The following is a 22,872-nucleotide window of genomic DNA, read 5'->3' on the forward strand; positions in this document are numbered from 1 at the left end:
TGCCCAAAATTCGGAGAGATCGTCCTTTCGATCAGGGCAATCCTTGTACAAATCCATATCGAAGCCGGCATCGAAGGCCTAGTCCGACCGGCCCTGGAGTCAATCATCAACACCATAAACAAAGTACATAGACAACAGCCGATTGCAAGCTCTTGGGACGGGCGTTCGTGGCAGACATGGCGTGCCCAAATGGTTCTGTACCTCTGCTCCTGCCCTGGACCAACAACTCAGTTTCTTCTACCAGCCCAACCTTCTCTCGAGGCGTCTCCTTCGCGATTGGCACTCCTCCTCAGCTCTTTTCTTTGACCCCATCGACGGTAACTAACAATCTCTTCATCGACAATGCGGCCGAGTGCGGGTCGGCCACGAACAGCAGCTGTATTGGCCAGCTAGGTGGTATCTATGCCAGTGCGACTTCGACTTCGTTTGCAGAGGTGGATTACGCAAAATGGACAGGCAGCAGAGCATCTGTAGACACGGTGTCGGGGAGCTCCTACATTTTCTTCAACGATGTTGCAGCTTTTGGTCCCAATAATGCCACCAACAAGTTTCCCGCTTTCCCAATGTATACCAACGGATCTACCGACAGTGAGTGCTCGACGGAAGAGATGAGAAGCACAGCACTAACATATCATAGCCACTGTGGACGCTTTCTCGAACAACGATCCAACTTATCGAGCAACACTGCCTCTGGGAATGGACTCCAGCTTTTTGAACTTCCTGGTCGACTCAGGTCAGGCTTCGTCCCGGACGTATGGCCTATGGGCTGGATCAGAATCCGAAGAAACGCCCCAAGACGGCTTACTCGTAGTTGGTGGCTTTCACAAAAGCCGTCTTAAGAGCGCTGCAACCACTTTCCCCATGTTCTCAGACTGTCCTACATGCGCCACTGTCACTGCCATCACCTACGATGCCGGCGGGAAGAGTACTTCGCTCTTCGCAGCCGACGGGGACACGCTCGTTGTGTATCTGGACCCTTTTTCCACAGACCTGAGACTTCCATCTGAATTGCTGGACAAACTTGCGGCTACCGAGAAAACGGCTGTTTGGAACCAGACCTCGCGCCATTTCGAGCTTCCTACTACACCTGCACCGGCAGGCACAATTACTGTTACGATATCCGATATGGGCAGTCCTGCTGGTGACGCATCAAAGCCTTCGGTCGCTTCGTACAAGACTGTTATCCCGGCGACTGAGTTCTATCGACGACCCCGGGCGTACAATGCTGCAGGTGTATTTGAAGTAAACAATGCCACAGTGTTCAACATGGCTGTAACGAATCAAACATCCTCCAGGCCCATGGGCACCCCAGTCGGTACCCTAGGTCTCCCCTTCTTCACCCAAAATTACCTCATTGTCGATCCCGACGCGCAAAATTTCCAGCTCGCCCCAGCCGTTGTTACAGCTATCGATCCCGCTACTGCAAAGACTCAGATAACAAAAGTCTGCCGCGTCCTGCCGGGTGCAAAGCAAAAGTCACAAACTGCTGCTCTCGCTGGAGCAATCGCCGGCTCTATAGTCGGCACATTGCTCCTCGTCGCCTTGGCATTATACATCCGGAAGCGCAGAAGAAACGCCGGCAAGCCTTCAGGTGCAACATCTCTCAAGCCAGCGTTCCACCGCATGGCGCCCCACGAATCCGAAGAAAGCAAGTCCCTCGAGTTGCCGCACCAAGCTCCTCCCGCTCCTACGGCTCCTACGGCCCCTGCTTCCGCAGTTCTAAGCAATGGCTTTGTGTTCCCCTTACCGCGTTCCAGTCGGCCGATCCATTCTCGAGATAAGACTTACGAGGATCCTCGCAGAGACCTCGTCCACGATGACTTTAGAAGGGTGGATGAAATCAATGATGGGAGGCTTTTGGATGAGAGGCCGTTGGGACTGAGTGAGACGATTCATTCGCGAAGCACGTTGCCTAGGCTCGCTGCTGAACATACAGTTGAGTGATGATTGCATTTGCAAGCGGGGGGGTTTGGATGGCAGTTTTGGTTTTCCTTTGTGATGGACGTCTCTTTCTTTTTAGCGCATGATATCAATATACCCGTGTGGGTGGGTGGGTAATGGGTGGACACTGTGTGCATTTAAGCGCGGAACAAACTGTCTTTACTGCGATGAAGCTGGTTGATCAAAGTAATACAAAGCTGTTTCTTGCAGATGTGTTTTCATAACTTCTGTTTACATAGTTTCACGTAGGCTATTCTCTTCTGCCTTGTCACTCGGGCGTTTGCTTCGGATTGGCACAATCTTGAGTCTTAGGACCGCCTGTCCCGAAGACAATGTTGAAATTGTAGTCAGTCTACGTTCTCTGAAAACTAATATCCAATATGCTCTAATAGACTTACTAATGAAGGAATCTTGACAAGGCCCGGAAAAACCAATCAATACAAAACTCGTATCCAGAGTTGAAGGAAGCTCCGAAGACCGAACTTATCCCGATTATCCATTACAAGATAGATGCACATGTCAAACTCAATCGAACGATCCTTTTTAGTATGCTTACATGCAAACACAAATGTTTGTATTCCATTGAGCAGAAAGAGAAAAGTCATACGACTGCGCAGCGGGGTTTGTGCGACATTATTGAAACGTCCGCGGAGCGAGTTCGAGAGAGTGTAAACTTGACGGGGAATTACCATGGTATGGACAACCGCTAAGGGCCAAATAATCATCATTAAGCTTTTATTTGACACACACACACACACAAGTACCTGTCAACTACAAATCTGGTAATGCCATACGAGACACGGGGAGTGGGTATCACGTGAGATTCCAGCTCCGGGGTATCACGTGAGAATGGTCAAGTTCACGCGTCCTTGCATTAGAGTATCTTTAGAGTTTTTTCCAATGTGGCGACTTATCCTCATTGTGTTACGATATCGGGCATTCAATCTGCACTTTACCTTGGGACTGATGTTGCGCAGAACGGGCGAGAACAGAAATCTCATGAGACACAGTAACAATCCGGCGTGGGGTACGTAGGCGCGTCATCATCACACGTTCCCCCCATTGGCCACAGCCTTATCAGCTTATACATCGGAATTCGAAGAAGGGGTGCTCGACGACTTTTCGCTTTTCCTCCACCCTTTTATTCGGGATGTGTCGATGCGCTACTGTATACACGCGACTAGCAGCCTGTCTCGACCAAACTGTGTGTCGGTAGTTTCTATTGGCTGCACATGGCTACGGATGCCATGCCACCTCTTCGGCCTCTTCTTCCAGCCACTCGGGGACAGCATACGACGACACGATTAGGTGCAGCTCCACCCAAGCGCAACCGATCACCTGCATGTGACAGTTGCCGTAGGGGTAAATCTAAAGCAAGCTCAGCCCGATAAGGTATGGAACTGGTCCGTACTAACGCTTACTGGATCTCGATTTAGTGCAATGGCAAACGGCCTTGATGCAGTGCATGTACAGCACAGCACGTTCAACAATCTGCCAGTACAACCGAACGGGGAGCCGTCAGATGAAGGGGTGATATGAGCTGCTGCAGCAGCAGCGAGAATCATCATGCGCAGAACTAATAGAAATGGTTAGGATGAGGCCAGAACCAGAGGCTTTGGACATGTTCTGGCGCCTAAGAGCTGGGATGGATGTCGCGTACATCCAGAAGCACATGAAGGACGGAAATCTGCTCATTCGGCTCTCGCTACAACCGGAAACTTTTCGTCCGTTCAAGTTTCTCTTGCTCGCTAAGTTTTCTCAGCCACATCTTCATCCGGGACAATCCGTATCTGAGTTCCCTGCTTCGTGAATCGATATTTACTCTTCAGATTGGTCATGGCGATGCCTCAAATGTACATGGCGAAGCCCAAAGATATCCATGAGAGTGATAGACAAGGCACCGTGGGTGATGAAGACTATCAAAGCGCATGCAAGTTGCCATTCAATGTTTTGCAAAAGGGTGAGCCATTGCTGGAGAGGGTTGTTGCATCAGAATGGGCCAGAGTCATTTCTGACAATCAGCTCTTCAGACAGCTTATCTCCTCCTATTTCCGCTATCCTGATCCTTGCGGGCCCTTTTGTGCATGAGAACCTGTTCTTAGGAGACATGGCAGCGGGTCGAACCACTTTTTGTTCCTTGCTGCAAGCCAGCGCCATGCTTACAAATGCTTGTGTTCGCATCTCCGTTCCTTGTAGGTTGAAGTGCAGCGCTGATGAGTTCAGGAAATTGGCCCTAGCGAACGATTATGGGAGCTTGAATCGTTGCCAGGAAAGAATACAATCACAAACGTGCAAGCGGCAATGATAATCGCCTACCACATGTCGACCAACAGCTTGGAGCAAGTAGGTGCCGTCTATGCAAAACGAGCCCGTGAGATGGGCGAGAAACTAGACTTATTTGAACCCAATTACTGCGGCCTAGGAATGAACATGAACGAAGCACGTGTCTTTACGGCGTGGGCACTCTTTTCCTGGCAAGCCATGTTCAGCTTTTACCAGTCTCGTCGTCCATACTTTCGCGAAACTCCGCGAATTCCATTATATCTGCACAGGAAAGACATCTATATCAGTCCTCTGGGAGGCTCGATTGTTGTTTGAGACGGCAGTCTGTCTGTACTACACTCGGCACAGCTCCGATTCCTATGACCCCTGAATTTCTTTTGTGTTAGCTGTTATGAGCCATACTATCGTTCGCCATCTCAGAATAAAACTTGGCCTTAATCGTCACATCAACTAACTACCACGCCATTGTGGTTCTCGCAGCTTAGGGTTTGGCCATCCAAAGTCACAGCTAGTACAACAGCACGCTCCTGGAGACAATTGAAAAACTGACGTCACCGTGGGTTGGTCTGGTGCCTGGTATATTCAACGCTTTGGATAGTCAGGTTTGGCCTTTGCCGTAACAGGAGTCTTTAAAATCTTGGTTGTAATGAATGTACCACATTATCCATCAAGATACAGGTATTGGAGGCTCATTTGCTTGCTGGACTCACCAAAGAAGCAACTGTGAATATGAGACCTAGAACTATCCAAGGTCAGGGGTATCCATGGGTGTGGATCATGATTCATGTCAATTCCCGTTCCTTTCTGTCCGAAAAAAGATATGCATATAACTATTCGCTAGCGGTTGTCTGCCTATCTCGCAGCGATTCCGAGTTCTCATACCAGTCGCCTAATGAATGGCTTGCCCATGTTTTCAGCACAATGATCCCATGACTCATGTCTTCGTAAAAGAGCGCGTCGCTCTTATTGTTTCCGCGTGATATGACAGCTCCATTGAGCAAATGAACATGACCTGACCCAAGGAAAAGAAAAGCCGTCGTTGTCTCATTAACGCCACGTTTCAGCGCACACCAATGCTTTTTCGCAAAGAAGAAACCTCCCATTCGTGGCACTGTGTGATTACCCCCCAAACGGTACGTCTCCGCCCAGCCTCCTCACCTCATCGACAGCCATGTCTCTCTGCTTCTCCAGCTCCTTGATGTAGTCAATCGCCACGGCTAGCACTACGCTTTTGCTTATTCTCGCAGCACCCCCTGTGTTGGCCGCGTCGTTTGAAAGCAAGCATGGAACCGCTCGACGTAGCCGGTCCAACTCTGTGTTTAGCTTCTCTCTGTACCGGCGCTCGACTTCGGTATGGGGTACGCATTGCGACCGACTGACCCGGCTGGTGGAGGGATTGATCGGAGCTTCCGTGGGTGGGGGGAGACGGGGACGGCCTCGCTTGCGCTTAGGAGGCTCGAGATGGGTATGATTGAAAACTGTCTGGTGGTTCGAGGGTGGCGACATACGTGTGTGCTTTGATTTCCGAGGTGATAGAGCCGGTGATGCGGGAGTGCTGCTGGTGGAGGGGTTTGAGCTGCTGCTACGAGAGGTCGCAGCGGTGTAAGCACCATAAGGGGCATCGCTGTACGCTGGGGCGCTTCCGCTGAAACCAGACCATGCATTTAGGTTGGGGCAGTTTGGTGTTTGTGTGGCGTCTACCAATGGATTCGTGCTGGCAAAAGTCCCTGGTGATGGACTGCCCCAGGGGCTGACTATATCGAACGATTTCGTGGTAGGATAACCGTAAAATTCGCCATCAATTGAGCACTCTGGAAAGTAACCGCCAGCGGTTTTCGGGTAGGACTCGGCGAAGTATGAGTCTGAGGTGTTTGGCGAGAGGTAGGCCTCGCTGCCTGGTGAGTATAGGGGATAGGCGTCCATAGGGTCGGTGGGCAGCTGTGAATAGTTCATGGTGTGTATTTTGCTTCGGATTCGAAAGGTCGGGTGTGTCTCGGCTTCTATTTGCATCATATACCCTATGCTCATATACTAGCGAGGACGGTTTAGACTAGATGACATGCTGTGTACCGCCCCAGTTATCAGCCTTTCCTTGGCCAATGCAGTCAGCCCTGGATTTGACCGAGAGCAAAAAAAACGCCAAGGGCCAGCAGTGGAGCGACCAACAGCTGATGATAGATCTCCTGCCAACAATGCAACCTTACCTTGCTGCGATCGCTGCATGGTCGTGGTTCTAGACCCCCCGGGGCGGAGCGAGAGGAGCGGAGAAGCTGTGCCCTGCAATAAAATGGGCGCTCAGCCGCAGTGGATCTGATAAGGTTATCTCGTAAGCTGCTGCCCTACGATCACGATATTCGCCACCGAGCGGTCAGAGGCTTTGTGGCTGTTTTGCACCAGGTGCCTCCACAACACGGTAGTAAATGGGCGAGCAAAAAACCCAACGCCTCCTCTTTACCCGTGTACAAGACTGTGAGGATGCAAGCAGCATAATGTTGGGCCATGGTGCAGTGTTGTGTGGTTGATGTGCGGGGAAGTCTGGTGTGTTCCAGCACATACATGCCGTCCAATTGCAAGCAGCGACGGAGCCACTCGCTTGACGGCCACCACCCTAAAAAGCGCTGCGCCCTCCAGTTCGCCGAACACGCTGCCAGCCCCTGCATCGCCTGCTCCACAGCCCTTCCCATCGTGTTCCAATGAGAGAGATCGGTGCGATCCAGCGAGTCCGAGGAAATCTGAAAGACCGTGTCTCACAACATGGTGTATAGTTAGGGACCTCGAACCATAATGAGGTTTGCTTTTTGGCTTGCGCCTTAGACGGGCGGGCGGGATCGAGAGGCTATATCGGCCCTAATATGCATCTAAATTGACTTGCAGATACTATACATATTTCTAACAGACAGGGTTCGGGGCATCGGAAAAGGGATACTAAAGGAGTTGAACCAGACGCGGTTGAATGGCGTCTAGTCTCCCGTTAAGCTTATGCATAAAGTGCTACACAACTAGCTCCCTTACTAGGCATAGCAAGAGTCATAAACTGGGGCTTTGACTCTGGCTACTAAATCACCATGCTATCACGTCAATTTTACCGGTATCGCAAGCCCAGGGGACTGCCACAATAGCCGCGGTGCGTATGGTCGCGAGGTAAAACAGATAAGAAGGGCTCCTTCATCACTGCAACAAGACACGGCCCAAGCTACAATGCAGGGCGAAGCTCTTTCAGGGCGGATGTAACTACGTGAGAGACATATGCATGTCGCACCCAGAAAACGTTACATTACGGCCGAGAAAAGTATAGAAGCGGCGAGACCTTGTCAGCTGACCCGTCCAAGTACTTTCGGCTAGACTGACTCATGTTCCCGTTCCTGCAAATGGTACTACCGGATTCGTCCCAGATTCACTAAGCCTTCATTAAGGAAATGGTGGTGTGCTACAGCTAGTGTGAGCCAGTTATTTTGCGCAGCTGAGTGGCTAAGTGTGTGGCTTGGAGCACTCTGCCAAGCAGTGCAATCTATACACCCCCTGTACCAACGACTGACCCAGCAGGATGTAGTTGTAGACTATTCAGACTTAGGTTTTCAAAAGATATTCTTGGTTGGAAATTTCTTGGAAGCTTGCATAGAGGCAGGGTAATTATCCGCCTACCCACCACCTTGCCTACGATCCCTACACCGAGGATGGTTATATTGTGCGTATACGATGTCTCATATCCAATCCCGTACGTTTTGATGGAGATTTGAAGCGAAAACTCTCCTGGCAGGTGGACTATTAGAATGCGCAAGAAGAAGAAGAAGAAGAAGAAGAAGAAGAAGAAGAAGAAGAAGAAGAAGAGGGTGTTTGCAACAATTCTCTAAACCATTCCTAAGCATCATGTATGCATGAATTAGCTTCTTGTTCTCATTCTCTTCAATCTCTTCTCGCTTAGAACTTATTGTTCAGTTGGATTGGTGGATGTGAGTTCAAACCGAAAAGTCAAGCATCTTGAAATGATGCAAGCGAAACACCAGCGGCACAACCAAGAAGTAGTAAGGGCCATAAGTTTCAATGCTGTCACAAAGAAGCTTGTTCTTGCATCTAGGGCCCCATAAGGCAGAACACACGCTAAAGAGAGAATACCTCACAACCTCCATTTTAAAATCGGTAAATGGAAAAGGCAAAGAACCAGCATTTCCAAACCTTTACCTGATATTTCTTCAATCATTCAGACGTTACATAGCGACTAAATTTAGCTTCTAACCGTCCCAGAAGGATTCGGTAGCTGTGAACACCAAGCGAATATTTTTTTTGGCAAAAAGTAGTGCACCCTTTTTATCTTCGGCTAAATGACCAGCCACTTGGAATTTTATATTTTTCTTTCTTGCGTTAATTTTATGCTCAGCTACATAGTAGAGAAACATCTTCACCTATCCGTCTTGTTGAATTCTGTATCATCAATAGAGATAGCGCAGCGGAGAGCCCTGCTTCCGTTGGAACACCGCCTGGTCGAATTTGCTGCAGCTCACCATGTATAATCGCTGCTCTGTGTCTCAGCTATGACTTACATTTGATTCGAATAGCTGTGAAATAATTGTATTTGAAGTCGTTGGTGACTCGGCCAACGGAAAGTCTTGCCCATTCTCCAGAGTGTGTGAAGTAAAAGCACACCTCTCTTTTACTGGCCATTGATTATGTCATCGTACTTGGTTACAAGTCTTTGAGCAATGGTTAATTTTGCTGCGATAGTCTCATTCATGTTTTCATGTCAAAGTCAGATACCTGAAAGCTAAGTCATCAAAATCTTCGTATTGCACATATCTGACATCAAATAAATCCCATCCCGCAGTAGTTGCAGAAACCCCAGAGCCGTAGCTGTATAGCGACACTATCAAGAAGCTCTATTGAGAAGATATAACATGTTGCACTCCTCTCAGGTACATCAAGCACAGTAGCAGTCACAACCTAGGTTAGGATTTGCCCATCCCGACTGAAGCGTTTGGACTCGGCACTTCTCCTCTATTAGCTATCGTTGCGGCAAAATGCAGGATAGATATCCAACTTACGCTCTTACAGGCGTCTCTGCACCACTGAAGATCTAGTGGATCGCAATTCCCTGGAGACTGTAGACAGCGTTAGTAATTTATTTTAGTGATAACACTTTACAACACCGGCTCAAAATAGACTGGAGCAGCTTTCTCCAACTCGAGTAGGCTAGCGCCTTCAGTCTCATTTTTTTCAGGGTGATATCGAGATTGTAAGAGAAATACATACTCCCCAGTTTGGGTCAGCGGTGTTGCATAAAACTTTACCGATCCAAGCTGTCGACAGGCCTGTGAAAAGCGGTATAAGAAGTACACTTAGAAATTTCATTGTGAGTGTATGGCCTTGGGGGCTACGTGTAGAAAATTCAAGGAAATTAGAAGAGAGAATAGTCAGGCCTATGAGTGCATAATCGCGGGAGGAGATCTTGTGAGCAGAATATATAATAGGTCAGACCTAACACGAGCGCCACGGCGAACCCCCGGCTATGGTAGCTTGCAGCGGCCCATTTGCGGAGCAACTTACAAATGCCGAGTGACCATATGTCGGAGGTATGCTACATAATAAAGCCGGAGACCAAATGGCAAACCGAAGATTGACTGGTGGAATAGAGTTTGACTGCTCAAACAAACATTGACTTACAATACGGAGATAGACTAAGACTAGATGATTAAATTACAGTAATGCTACTACCTATATATTTGACATGAATACGTTTCACAGACGTAGCTGGCGCTGCGCTATTTAACGGCACAGATGCTGGGTACTTGCCTAGGCTGCAGAGATATCCACACCACTAGCCTCTGTTGTAGCTCAAAGAGCTATGTCATCGGCAAACCCATATCTATGGGATATCACCGTTTGTGAGCTTAGTCAGGTCTAAACTGTTCCACACAACCCTCCACATTTAGCGTCTATATTCAATGGCCTTGAAAAGTTCTTACTAAAAGGAACGTCTTCGATGTTTCTAAATTACAACCAAGACACAAACTAGCCAGTCTCAACATTTCAGAGCGAATCAGCGCGTCTAACCTACCATACCAGGACTACAGTGAGGTATTTTAGACCACACTACGCACTATAACCCATTAGTGAGCTTGAGATTGGTACATTATGCGCCGCAAGTACGGCCGTGACTATGATTGTAGTATCGTAAGCAACGCAATACGCTAGTCCTCTAGTTATAGGAAGTTGCATGACTAGTGCTGAGCTTTTCCAATTGGCTAGCAAGCTGCACTTTCACATAGGTACAACGATACTTACTGCTATTAATACTACGGCTATGGTGTAGCGTAAACGAGATCTGCTACATTCGAACTATATAAGCGTAACTAAGGTCCCTAGTCATACTAAAATATTCCCTGTTAAACAGGCTGGGGAGGGGGGGGGTCCCTGTACACGTTCAAAAATATTGCATGTTCGTCTCTAGTATGCTAATAAGAGCAAGGTGTGTCAATAATCAATTACTTAGTTTAAGCCTCCAATGTTCGTGTTCACTGAGGAATACCAATCTGGATTTGATATACCTGATATACGGAAGATTGAGAGAAGTACCTCGGCCCATAACCATTGCTTCTTAGACTGAAAACCTTGGGACTCACATGTCAAGGAAAGAAGGAGATTATTCATCACTACATCTGAAACATACCCTTTGCACAAGAGTTTTTCCTGGAAACTGCTGGCTGGAAACTTTCAACGTTGGGGCTGCACATTGTGAGATATTTCTATTGAATCAATTTGATCAGTCAACTCCCCCAACAATAAAAGAGAAAGTATTATGCATAATATCCAAGTCTGCAATAGCAAAGGTACTAAATTCTTGTTTTGTTTCTCCTTAGACTATACTCGTGTTCCCTAAGAATGCTCCAACAGTAATAAAACTACTCAATACAACCATTTTTATCGATGCACCACCACCCCCGCCCCGTCGCCCATGCCCCTAATCTTGCCTTCAACTATGCGCTCGGCCAGGCCAAGCTCGGTACAAATCTCGTCGAAACAATGCATGCCATCGAGGAACTTGAGCATGGGCAAGCCGCTGGTGTCGCGCTCATCGACTAGGCTATTCAGACTCTGATGGGGATCATCGGGCTTGGGTGCGGAAAGGTGATGCGGGTTCGTTGGCTGGGACTGGTACCCTGCGTTGGGCGAGGTTGTGGAGGAGATGCTTGGTTTGTGGATGGAGAAGGATGGGTGGTGCGCGTGGTGGTGGGTAGTGGAATGCTGCGTCATGTTTGGTTGAGAAGCGTGGTGGACGCGGTCGGTGCCGCGAATGGTCGTAGTGTCCGAGTCGCGGAGGTTAGCGAGAGAGGTCGCGGCGCTGTTTTGCAGGCTGCTGGGTGGTGCGGGTGGGGGGAGGGACGACGAGGTGGCGATTGCGTATTTGTGTACGCGGTAGAGGAAGCCTTTGATGACGCCAAAGGTGATGAAGCGGCGCACGTCGATGCCGGAGAGGAGATCGAGGTTCTCCAGCACCCAGTTCTTGAGGGTGAGGCCCTGGCGGAGCGACGTGTACAGTGTTATCAGCGTCTCGTGGTTGGTCTGGATTGCCTTTTCCTCCTCCTCTTCCTCTTTCTTCTGCGCTGCAATGTGGTGGTCAAAATCAGAGACCTTGAGCGTGGAGCCTACCGTCTCGCTCAGCTGTGACGTAGACGAGGAAATCGAACTGCGCTCGTCTTGACTCAGGTCTGCCGACTCGCTGTCCATCCAGGATGCCTTGGCCTTGGAGCCCAACTTCATCCTGGGCACCCTCACGTAGCGCATGCATTCATCCTTGACCTCTGCATCTACAATGAATCCACCAATCTCGGCTGTCGGTGCGTAGATTGCTCCAAAACTAAAAATGTCCAGGAGAACTAAACATCCATAGTACACCAGGTGTTGAATCGCTTTTCGCGTCAATGAAAGGTCGGTATCGGCGAGCTGGGCGATGTGTGCTATTGAATTGACCCCGTTGATATACGGAAGGATCCGATTGAGTGTGAGATCTGAGGATATGGGTTGCTGAAGACTTGACATGGAGATTGTGAGCAACGGTACTTGGTGGGCGAGAATGGGTGGCGGGGGAGGCCGTGTGGGAAACAGCTTAAGGTTGATCGTGTTGGAATCGTCTATTTTGATCAATAACAAAGTCTATAGTTAGCCATGGAAATGACGTACCAATGGGTATCATGCATTCGGTGTAGTTATTCAGGTCTTCGAGGACCATTTCACAAAGCGCATACACTTTGCTTCCACCGCCTATCCCAAATCCACTCACCCCATCATCTGTAACATTTTCCATAGTTCCTCCTTCATCGTCCCAAACGCCAACCTCCTCTTTGCTCAAGAATCCACCCTGTTCCTCCAATCCCCTTAGCAAGCGCCCCAACTTTCTTGCCACTTCGCCATAGCAGGCCCAGTCACGTTCGTTCTCGCCAATGACAATGGCAAAGTTGAAGATGAATTCGTTCCTGCTGTATTTGCCTTCGCGTATGCAGACGGGATAGCCAATGACACGGTGGTGATTGACACAAAAGGTGAGCAGGCGATCGCAAAACTGCTGTGTGGGTATGAGGTATTGGGTTACTGCGGAGAAAGGAAACAGCGGCGTGGTCAGAGCAGAAGGGAGAGTAGAGGGAATTATGGCTCCCGGAGGAACTTGGTGGAGTACGCGGTTCCCTGCGAGCGGAGTTAGCGGAGGTCCCCAAACAATCTTCGTCGACGCTGTACCCTTTTCATGGTGGAAGCGTGTATAAAAGATGGCTTTGATTGCGCGCGTCGGCATTGCAGAGTCAGGCTGCACTACCGAGGATCACCGCCCACTACATGCTGAGTGTGAGGTTGGAGAGTCGCGATGTGGGGAGTGCGATGAGCTTCAGAAGTGTAGTGGTCTGTGCTCCAGCATTGGGGTACCAAGACATTTTGCCTTGGTTTCCTACCATGGTTAACACGACGTACTCGAGGTTTATGGTAAAGAATTATCAAGAACACCCGATTTTTCCCGAGCAAGGTTCATATTGTACAAAGTTACACCGAGACATGGCAGCAAATGGTGTATTGATTATATATAGACCTATTCAAAGCTTCATAAAGAAGAAAGATGGACGCTCAAGGTATACACAGAAGAGAAGATGCAATCCATAATCTACAACATGAAAATATGCTGGACCGATATAGGGCATGTGGAAGAGAGCGTTGAGGGTATATGGCGAAAATCGAATAACATGTCCCATCCAAGTAACACCCTTGTTAAGATACGGAATGACATGGCCACGTGAATATCGTTTTAGGCGTTAATGATGAGATTGCGTTGGCTGGGATCCTCGGGATAGGCTCCAAAGACAAATCGATATAGCTCGCGCAGCCACTTGAATGCTTCGCTACGGCCAAGATATTGCACAGATCGGCCAATCTCGAGTGCCGTCAGGCGGCGAAGTGGTTGTGCATGAATACCTCGCAAGGCCGGGTCCGTAAGAACCAGTTTTCGGTAACTATCGAACAATTGGCTTTGCCATGTTTCGGTGCCGAAGCTGTTGGAAGGTAGTGCGCGGATAAAGTCAGGTAGTGGTATTTGGCGATTGTAGCCCGTGTTGATGGCAGCCTTCATAATCAGCCCTTTGAGGCGGATCAAGGCCGGGTCTTCTCGGCCGGCAGTGGCGGTGGAAGACGTGTGTGCCGAAGCGTCGGAGTAGGTGGAGAGATTGGAAGAAGCAGATGACCAGCGATCGTGGGTTCGCGTCATGCCAGCCTCGGGACCTAGAACAAGAATATTGGGGACATTGGGCTCGTCTGCGGGCGAAAACTCCTCGCGATCGTCAAAGATGGTAGTCGGAGTCTCTGGTTGCATTGGCGTGGCCCTCCTCGACTGAATGGCCGAGTGATATGATTCGTTGACGCTCGAAGATCTCGCAGATCGCTCCGAGTATGAAGTCTGGGAGCGATGTGTCACCGAACCAAGGCCTACGGAAAAGCTGTGTTGAGATGGCCGCGGGGTGCTGCGCTCGGGTCGCACTTGAGTCCAGCCCTCACGGAACAAGTCACACAACTCCCAGCAAGCCTGGATGGCTGAGCCAAGCAATTCCTCGTCGGCGGGCTTCCCGTCTCGGCTGTTTTGGCGGAGACTAAAGAGCATCTCTGCCAAAGACCAGCAAGCATGCAGTAATGCATCCGTCTCTTCGGGAAGCGATGTCCGTTGCTTCATCAGGCGATGGCAGAGGGTCAGGTAAAAGTCGAGCGTCCGTTCACGGAAAGTCTCGGGCAGCTTGCGGTCGTGGGCATTGTAGAGATGATTGTTCAGCTCGAAGCTGACTCGAAGTACCGAATCCGACGCCTCGTCCCCGCGCTGGCGCACGTCGAACAGGGCTTGACAAAAGTCGCGGCAAAGCTCTAGTGTGGGTAGGATCTGCGCTGAAGGGTCTTCCTCGCGGCTCTCGTAAAGTTTCTGGCACAGGCGCCAGCATGTCCTCCAGGCATGCTCTTGGCTATCGGCGCTTCCGCCAGAGTAGTGGAACATGCGCGTCCGGTGGTGTTGACTCAATTTGGCCAGCGAGTTGCATAGGGTCCAGCATTCGTCGAGTGCGCTTCGAAGAGCGGCTATCTCTTTCTCTGTCTCGTGAATGCCAATGATGGCCTGTCCCATGGTCTGAGTGCCAGTCGATGCCGATTCGCCTTCTTGGGACTGTGACGACTGGCTATCGTCCTGCTCGATGACGGAGCTTGCGGAAGAATCAGTGGCGATGTGGTCTTCATACTCGGCAATGTCTAGGGCGCATTAGCCACTGTCAAACACGGTTGCATGTGGATGGGTACCCGTCAGGTTCAGGCTCTTACGGACGCTGCGCCGTCGGAGATCCTCTTCGAAATCCTGCCGTGTTTGCGCACGCGGTGTACTACGATCTGGGGCCACGGAATTGGACACTGCTGTATCAATTGGAGCGGCATATGCAGAGGCGGATGAGTCCTACATGTGATTAGGGCAGGTGACGAAGATTACAAAGGCAATGCACCGACCTTGTCGTCGACATCGGGCAGCATGTTTGCTTCTGGGGTGGAGGGCGATACGACGGCCGTGTTGTCCGACGTGTTTGGGCTCGACGACGCGCCAGATGTGTTGACGCGGCTCTGGTAGTCACGTCAGCCATGTCGTGCAACTACCACACAGGGCAAGGCAGGCGTACAAATTGCTTGAAGCTGTCGGGGGCATGGATGACGGAGGGGGGAGCCTCGTCGGAATCAGCCCTGCGCACCGTGGTGTTGAGCCTGTGGGTATGGGGCTGGAGCACACGTTAGACTGCTTGGCTAGGCTGCAGGGCGACGCGGGTGCGGGTGCGGGTGCGGGCGCGATACCTTTGGTTGCTCGTCGTGGCTCGTGGGGCTCACAATGTCGTCAGTGGCGGGCGACGGGAGGTCGCTCACACTCATGCCGTCGTCGCTCGGGGCGCTCTCCTGGGCATCGTCTTCAATCTGGAGTGGGGGGGTCAGCCCCACGCGTTCTCTGGGTGCGGGTTCATCATGTCGCCTACCTCGGTGTGGTCGGTGTGGACGGTGCCATTGCTGTCGACGGGCGAGGGGTCTACGGTAGCGGGATATGGGCTGGGGGGCGGTTGCAGGTGGTCCGACGTGTGTGCTGAGGATCTGGGCAAGGCCATGTTAGTGGGCACTGCACATGGATGCATGGGCGGGCGGGGGAGGGCATGGAACCTATTTGAGAAGACTTGGGCAAATGTGCCGGGCGAGCTGGGCGAGTCCGTGTAGGGGCTAAATGCCGACATGGACTTTAGGCCATTTGGTGACGGCATCAGCTGCGTCGCGGTGGCCATGCCTCACGGCGGTCTTGCACGAGGGCAGGGTTGCGAGTGTGCCAGGGCGGCGCGGGAGGTGCGCCGCGGTCAGGAGTGCGGCGGCGAGGTAGTTTTGGCGTGTGAGTGTGAGGGCGAGGGCGAGGGCGAGGGCGAGTGTGTGGACAAAGGCAAGGCTGAGCAGCGAGTCACGAATCAACAGGGCATGCGCGGCGCAAGAGGGCGGGCGGGCTGGCGGGCTGGCTGGGGGAGAGGAACGGGAGGGCCGGCGTGCAAGGTCAGGAAAGAAGGACGGAACGAGGCTTATCAGAGCAGGCCAGCTGCGGAACGAGGCTCAATGTGCTGGGGAGAGCGGCGGCGGCAGTGGTGGTGGTGGTAATGGGTGGCAGCAGTAGGAGTAATAGTAATAATAGTGGTGGTGGTGGAGGTGCTATGCAAGTCTGGCTGGGTGGAGACGCTCAGGTCGCTCGCATGGCCCGCTTACAGCTGGCCGTTCGCCCTCGCACGCCCACGACTTGGCGGCGCAGCAGGCGGATGGGCGAATGGGCGAATGGGCGAATGGGCGGCGCTGGCGGGGGCTGGCTAAGCGCCCAGAGGCCTCGCTACACGGCAGCCATGCTGAGCCATGCCGCGCCGTGTGTGCCAGAGACACGACGCTGGAATCCTCTGGCCCAGCCGTGGCCGGGGGGTTGGCAGAGCTGGGGTCGTCTGTGTGTGTAGCAAGTAGTAGTAGTATCTAGTATCCAGTATGTACGTACATAGTACGTATACACGGTGCCGAGGGCCTCGTTCCTCACCACCACCACCACCACCACCACCACCCCGCCAGCACCAGAGTCTGCAACTAGGCGACCGTTTTCTGCTGCAACAACACAGGCTAGCTCATGCACGTCTTCTCAAAAGGCTCCGTCAGGTGCGCCGAGGCAGCAGTGCGGATGCGGCACAGCACTGCACAGCAAACACTGGTGTTTCCTTCTTCCACCCTACCACGGCCAATGCCGCGCTTCTCCCCACCACCCCTCGCCCAAACACGACCACGACACCCCCTGGCGATTTTTTCTCTCTCTTCTCATTACACGCACATACACGCACACTGCACCTTTTACGACTCAGCTGCCCTTGGGCGCACTCCCTGCACCGCTGCCGCGTTTGACATTAGCCGCGCCCAAGGCTTGCCACTAAGCGCCGGAGAGCAGGGAAGCCGTCCTCTACTGGCTTTGGCCGCAGTCATGGCCTCTTGCGTGGCCGCTATGCCATGCTGCTGTCTGCTCAGTCTGCTCAGTCTGCTCATGCTCAGTCTACTCCATCTGCCCCTCATGTGGGCATCGACACTGAAGCCATCGACGAGCCCAACTCTGCCCAGTTGCACAACCACCACCAGGGCAGCAATACCACGAGCCAATGGGCGCGCTGGACGCGAGCGGGTGGCGGCCTCCCATTCGCTCTCGCCCTCGCTCCATGCCCCACTTCTGGTCGACCACTTTGTGTATTCCCAACCGAGCAAGCCCCGCTCTCTCCTACTGGCACTGGCGCCTGCTTGCCTTTGTCTCTTTGGCACCACCCCTCCCCCCCTCCACCAACGACACCTACATCCATCGGCCCATTCCATCCCGCACATCACAAGACGCGATAGCCGATCATGTCAACAACATCCCTTCTGCCTACTGCCACGCCAGATCTCGCGACACCGCTGTTTGCCCATCCCTGCCGCCATGCCTGTCTCCAGCGTGCCCATCCGCCAGAGAAGCCCAAAGTCGACATGAATTGGAAAAGTACCACGTTGAATCTACACCCACTCACACACACACAGGTCATGCACACAACGTTAAGCCAGGGCGAAGAACCCACGCCACCAACCCCCGTCCTTATCCCTTCATCCTTGACCACACAGAGCTGTCAATACCCATACTGCGACTATCCTAATAACTGACACTACGTCAGCAAGCAACCTCTGCCACCAACTACCAACACTCTTCGCTCTTCAACCTTGGCCTCGACCATGTCCACTAGCCTAGCTCCAGCTACCCTCGGTCGGTTGGGAAAGCAACACATCGCACTAATCCTATCTGCTACGCCGCAGAAGCTGCCGATTCACGCATGGAGCGATCTACAATGATTATCCTCCGATGTCCCAGCTCGTAAAAATACTCCTTCCGTGTCAGGCGCTCTCACTCCTGTCACTCCAACCTCGGTTGCTCCTCAGCCCTACCTGAACACAACCGTGCCTCTGAACCAAACGATGCGTTTTTCAAAGTCTGCCTTGGGCAACCAGAATACGTACACAACCTTGCGCCATTGACACCGTGCAGCACCGCCGAGGCTCGTTGTTCCACGACATGCCAGGATTTACTTCTTCTCTCAGCCATTTCCAATTGTGGAATGCAACATGCATTGGAAGAGTCTCGTCACCGCTGAAGCTGACTGTTGTGGCCTCTCCTGTGATTTGAAGCGGCTTATTCCTTACAATTATCAAAAACAAAAAAGCTTTTCAGTCGGAAAAGCTATTCCACGCCATATGAATGGTCACTCTTCCTTGACACCACCATCACTTTTTTTTCACCGGTTCGCACACGCGACTTGATTTCTCACTGACCGCATCGTGGGGGCCAAACCTTGACGAGGCAGGGATATGCTTGCCTGAATCGAGCAAATGGGCACACCACTTGTTTTTCTTTCCCACTTGCCATCTTCATCTGACATGAAGTGTAGTGCCCGCGGACAACTCTGACGACTTCTCCATTCGCCGTGACACCCAACAAAGTCCAACATTTACTTTTTTATCGTCAATAAAAGAAGTCTCGTTGTACTTGCATACTATGCTTTCCCATCGCTTATTTCCGGCTGAACCAACCGATTCTCACCAAGCCAACACCATGACTGCATCAACCAAGTCTTGTGTTGGTCAAGTATCCGTGGTAATGCCCGACCAATAACATAGCAATACCAACCGCCCGGCTCACAAAGCCGTACTGAGTCTGGCCCATGCATGACTCCATTCAACGTTCCCTTCTGCCGGGCGTACGCTACTGCTACACAACCCTCACACATGCTTGTCCCAAGCTTCATTTTCGCGTGCGTGGTTTGACTGTCTAGGTATCTTCTGCACGTCATGCTGCCAATGCATTTGCCATGGCGTTAGTGCCGAGTGCCCGCCCTACCGTTGCCTTGAGAAGAAAAAAAGGTGTTTTCATTGGCTTCCTTGGTTCGCTTAGCCTTTGCTTTTCTAGAGAGGAATGATTGGATTGACTAGCTTGCTGATGATAGAGGCAGCATGCTGGGGGATACTCGTTGCACATATGGAAGACGTGGACAAGTAAGAGGACACAAGTAACATGGCATCCATAGAGTGGCTCCATGAAACGTCAAGGCCAAGGAGAAGCTTGCCATATTGCTTCCACATCACTTGCTGATTGCATCGTCACATGACGCTTACAGGATGGCCAGGCTTCGTCGTCTCATTCTTTATTCTTCATTCTTCGTTCTCCATTCTCCTTTCTCTTTCTCTTTCTCCAATCTCCAATCTCATTGCGTCTTTCTCCTTTCTCCTTTCTTCAGTCTCTATTTTCCATTCTGCCTTCTCCTTTCTCCTTTCTTCCTTCTTCTTTGGCCGTTTCGTGGAAATGCTAACCACGTTCCTCAGCGTCCCAAACGGCAGCACATCTGAAATGCGCTTCTTGCTCGCAAATAGCATCACCAGCCTGTCCAGACCACAGCCCCAGCCCCCCGTCGGCGGCATCCCCCACTCAAGCGCCTCGAGATAGCTCTCATCAAGCTCTCCCTGGCTCTCGACGTGAAAGTCGCGCTGCAGCTCAAACTTTCTCCGCTGCTCAAACGGCGAGTTTTCCTCCTCGTAAGCGTTGACGTATTCGCGCCCGTGGATAAACAGCTCCACACGCGAGGCCACGCGCTGGCCCGTCGCTTCGTCCACGTACGACTTGGACAGTGGCGAGAGCGCCTCCGGGTGCTGGGATATAAATGTTGGCTCCTGGCATAGTGGCTCGATGTAGACTTCGGCCAAAGCATCAAGCAAGCGCGGCAACGTTGGGTTGGGTGGAATCTGGAGACCGAGTTCCTCGAACAGCCGCAAGACGGCGCCGGTCGAACTGGGCGTTGAGAGGTCGGGCAGTTTGCGCCCACTGGCTTGCTCAATCGTTGGAATGAAGGGGAGTTGTGCAAAGGGCAGCGAAAAGTCGATGCCTTGCGGGGGCGTCAGTGAGGGAAAAAACGATGGTCGCAGGGACTCAATGGCAGTGTGAAGGCCGTGGATGAGCTGCTCCGTCCTCGCAATGACGTCAGGGAGCGTGGCGCCCACTTCGTAAAACTCGCACGTGGAGAATTCAGGGTTGTGCGTGTTATCCACGCCCTCGTTTCTGAAGACGCGTCCGATTTCGAATATCTTGTCTTGCCCTTGGATGATCAGACGCTTGAGGTTCAGCTCCGGTGCTATGCGCAGGCGGATTGGCATGTCGGGTAGCTCGTTGGCGACCGTCTCAAAGGGGCGAGCCATGGCGCCTCCAGGCTTGACGTCGAAGATGGGCGTCTCGACCTCCAAGAATCCGCTTTGGATAAAGTAGGTGCGGACGTAATCGTATATGAGTGCGCGAAGACGAAGCACATCGCCAGGCTCATGGCTCGTGAGACCGTGTATATGGGGCCGTCGCGCGAGCGTCTCGGCATCGTCAACCTTGATTGGTAGGTGGTGAAGGCACGGAGCCAGCACCTGGGGTGCTTGGAGGGCTTGGATGGAAAGCTGTCCAGCTGGTGTCCTTGTTGGATTGCCTGTGATTGCTGGCGGGCATTAGAAGGTGCCCCAGGCAGAGAAGACAATGTCACATACAGATCCAGTCACCGACTCTAACCACCTTCCTGAAGCTGTCATAGTCTTCGCTCGCGCTGTTCTGCGTGAGCTTCTTCAGCTCAGACAAGACTTGCAGACGCTGTGTATCACGCTCCACGTCAAGAAACATCAAACCGGAACTAAGCTTCCGCACTGAGCGCACCCTTCCTGACGCGGTCAGAACGGACCGTCGGTTCACGGGTGGTGCATCCTACCAAAGACAGACACGACATCCTCGACCGTTTCCGAAATACCTTCATACTTTGCGTTGAAGTCACGCAGCGACAAGGTGTCGACGTCGGGCGAGTGCACCAGTCTCGGGTGATAGTCACCCAGCGACTTTACATCGGCCAGCTGCTCCAGCCGCTTCTGCTTCTCGACATGATGCGGGCCCGTGTACGGGTAGGCGACTGTGCGCGAAGCGAAGCGTCTCTGCACACCAAGGTAGGCTCGCGCATGGTGCGGCTTCAGCGACTGGCTGGCTCCGCAGAGGTAGGGGCGGAGGAAGTTGAAGGCGGGCTTGCTCATGTTTTCTTGTCGTCTGGTTAGCGCGCATTCACAATGGCTATTCGTGAACAGACGATTGGAGGAGAAGTTCAGTAAAGGGTATGGTGAAGTCAACCGCCCCGAGAGGCGTCATTCGCAACGGTTCTAAGGTTGTTTTGGATCATCATGTGGAGGCAATGCAGTAGATGCGAAAGCAAAAAGTACTCACCCGTGTCCCAGCCACGCCCATGTCTCGCAGGACAGCGGGCGGCATGTGGTGAAAGTGAGAATTTGGGCCGTGGGAGAAACTGCGCTGCGCTCAGACCAGCCCCAGCGCTCGGACACATACCCGCGGCGCCAAGAGATCACGTGTACGCTAATCGCTAGCGCCAGGCAGCGTCCTTTTAATCCGCGCCGTCTCCGTCCCTCCTCCTGCTTCCTCATACTTACCTTCTTGCGACTCACCAAGCTCAGGCATTTGGTGGTCTGACAACGTCGCCTCCATTGCACAGCGGGGTGTGGTGTTGTTATGAATCTCCTTCGGGGGCTTCAGCGGGGCAATTTTTGCTGGCCTGCCACTGTGGCATCTCTTTTTCATTGATTCGGCTGCCTGGCGCGGCGGATTGAGGAAGAAGGCGGCGTGTGGGACAGACATGGAAGCGGTTGCAAAGAGCGGCTGGTTGAGCTGCTGCTGGCGGTGCAGCTGCGCGACTGGCGTGAGGAGGCTGGTGCTGTTTCTCAGGAGATTTCTTTTCTCACAATCTGCAATCGGGCCTTTGAGCTGCATGGCTACCCAGCATGACTCTGTCGCAGGCTAGTTGGAAGCTTAATTTCACGACACGGCTGGTCAACTGCCTCGTCTTTGTAGCGTGGTCGATGGTGTCCGTGAATAAAGGCTGCCGTGTACAAATCTCAGTGTCGTGGCTCCTCCCCAGGTATCGTCTTGCCGTGTGACTGCGCTCGAAGCACCTCTCTGGACTTGGCCAGAGTACACCTACTCCACATACATCCAAACACCATCCATATCTGCCTTCCATCAACCTCCCGACGTCTGCCATGCAAACGGCGCCGAAGACAGGCCTTTGTACCTGCATTAGGTCTTGTCCAGTTCCCCGCGCGTCGCCCGCGTCTGCATTGCCTGCATGTCGCCATCCTCCATCATGGTCCTCAGTCGCAGCATACAAGTAAGCCGTGGTCGTCTCTTGCGTTTCTCTCTCCGCCCACCGCTTCGCATCCCCCTCAACGCCACCTCACGTCGCGTTTACACATGGCCCCACCCCCAGTTGTCCAGTGGGCTCTCCATCTGCCATTGCCATCGTGATCGCATCAACATTACAATGTCCCTACTGCTATGCCGATGATGCCGATGCCGCAAAGCATGGCATTCTGCCCATCAGCCACCCCGGCCGAGTTTCAACGGCCAAAAGACGCCCCGCCATGACATCGCCATGACGCGCGCCTGAAATTCTCCTTCGCCAACACCTACCGGCACCAGCACATGGCAACTCCATCTACAGCTCGCGTAGCGGACGT

General features: G+C 52.3%; 6 protein-coding genes across 6 annotated transcripts; 2 read left to right on the forward strand and 4 right to left on the reverse strand.

Annotated features, from left to right (window-relative positions):
* Window positions 1–176: 176 nt before the first annotated feature.
* SETTUDRAFT_17961 (uncharacterized protein) lies at window positions 177–1,944 on the forward strand (the record flags this gene model as incomplete). Its single annotated transcript, XM_008021834.1, has 2 exons — window positions 177–588; window positions 638–1,944. The coding sequence occupies 2 exons, from the start codon at window positions 177–179 to the stop codon at window positions 1,942–1,944; spliced, it is 1,719 nt and encodes a 572-aa protein (XP_008020025.1).
* A 2,152-nt stretch (window positions 1,945–4,096) lies between these two features.
* Window positions 4,097–4,539, forward strand: SETTUDRAFT_17962 (uncharacterized protein; the record flags this gene model as incomplete). Its single annotated transcript, XM_008021835.1, has 2 exons — window positions 4,097–4,114; window positions 4,165–4,539. 2 exons carry the CDS (start codon window positions 4,097–4,099, stop codon window positions 4,537–4,539), a joined length of 393 nt encoding a protein of 130 aa, XP_008020026.1.
* An 804-nt stretch (window positions 4,540–5,343) lies between these two features.
* Window positions 5,344–6,177, reverse strand: SETTUDRAFT_29826 (uncharacterized protein; the record flags this gene model as incomplete). The annotated part of the gene is made up of 1 exon (XM_008021966.1): window positions 5,344–6,177. The coding sequence occupies one exon, from the start codon at window positions 6,175–6,177 to the stop codon at window positions 5,344–5,346; it is 834 nt and encodes a 277-aa protein (XP_008020157.1).
* Window positions 6,178–11,136: 4,959 nt separating this feature from the next.
* SETTUDRAFT_132750 (uncharacterized protein) lies at window positions 11,137–13,025 on the reverse strand (the record flags this gene model as incomplete). The annotated part of the gene is made up of 3 exons (XM_008022371.1): window positions 12,949–13,025; window positions 12,397–12,897; window positions 11,137–12,347 (listed from the first exon to the last, which is right to left on the reverse strand). The coding sequence occupies exons 1-3, from the start codon at window positions 13,001–13,003 to the stop codon at window positions 11,137–11,139; spliced, it is 1,767 nt and encodes a 588-aa protein (XP_008020562.1). The 5' UTR covers window positions 13,004–13,025.
* A 239-nt stretch (window positions 13,026–13,264) lies between these two features.
* SETTUDRAFT_162037 (uncharacterized protein) lies at window positions 13,265–16,358 on the reverse strand. The gene is made up of 7 exons (XM_008022372.1): window positions 15,919–16,358; window positions 15,741–15,852; window positions 15,565–15,681; window positions 15,396–15,491; window positions 15,229–15,339; window positions 15,028–15,178; window positions 13,265–14,979 (listed from the first exon to the last, which is right to left on the reverse strand). The coding sequence occupies exons 1-7, from the start codon at window positions 16,035–16,037 to the stop codon at window positions 13,505–13,507; spliced, it is 2,181 nt and encodes a 726-aa protein (XP_008020563.1). The 5' UTR covers window positions 16,038–16,358; the 3' UTR covers window positions 13,265–13,504.
* Window positions 16,359–19,259: 2,901 nt separating this feature from the next.
* On the reverse strand, window positions 19,260–21,633 carry SETTUDRAFT_162042 (uncharacterized protein). The gene is made up of 4 exons (XM_008022373.1): window positions 21,569–21,633; window positions 21,068–21,386; window positions 20,854–21,020; window positions 19,260–20,804 (listed from the first exon to the last, which is right to left on the reverse strand). Exons 2-4 carry the CDS (start codon window positions 21,379–21,381, stop codon window positions 19,486–19,488), a joined length of 1,800 nt encoding a protein of 599 aa, XP_008020564.1. The 5' UTR covers window positions 21,382–21,386; window positions 21,569–21,633; the 3' UTR covers window positions 19,260–19,485.
* Window positions 21,634–22,872: the final 1,239 nt, after the last annotated feature.

This window comes from Exserohilum turcica, assembly GCF_000359705.1.
Source record: "Exserohilum turcica Et28A unplaced genomic scaffold SETTUscaffold_1, whole genome shotgun sequence".
NCBI classification, from domain to species: domain Eukaryota; kingdom Fungi; phylum Ascomycota; class Dothideomycetes; order Pleosporales; family Pleosporaceae; genus Exserohilum; species Exserohilum turcicum.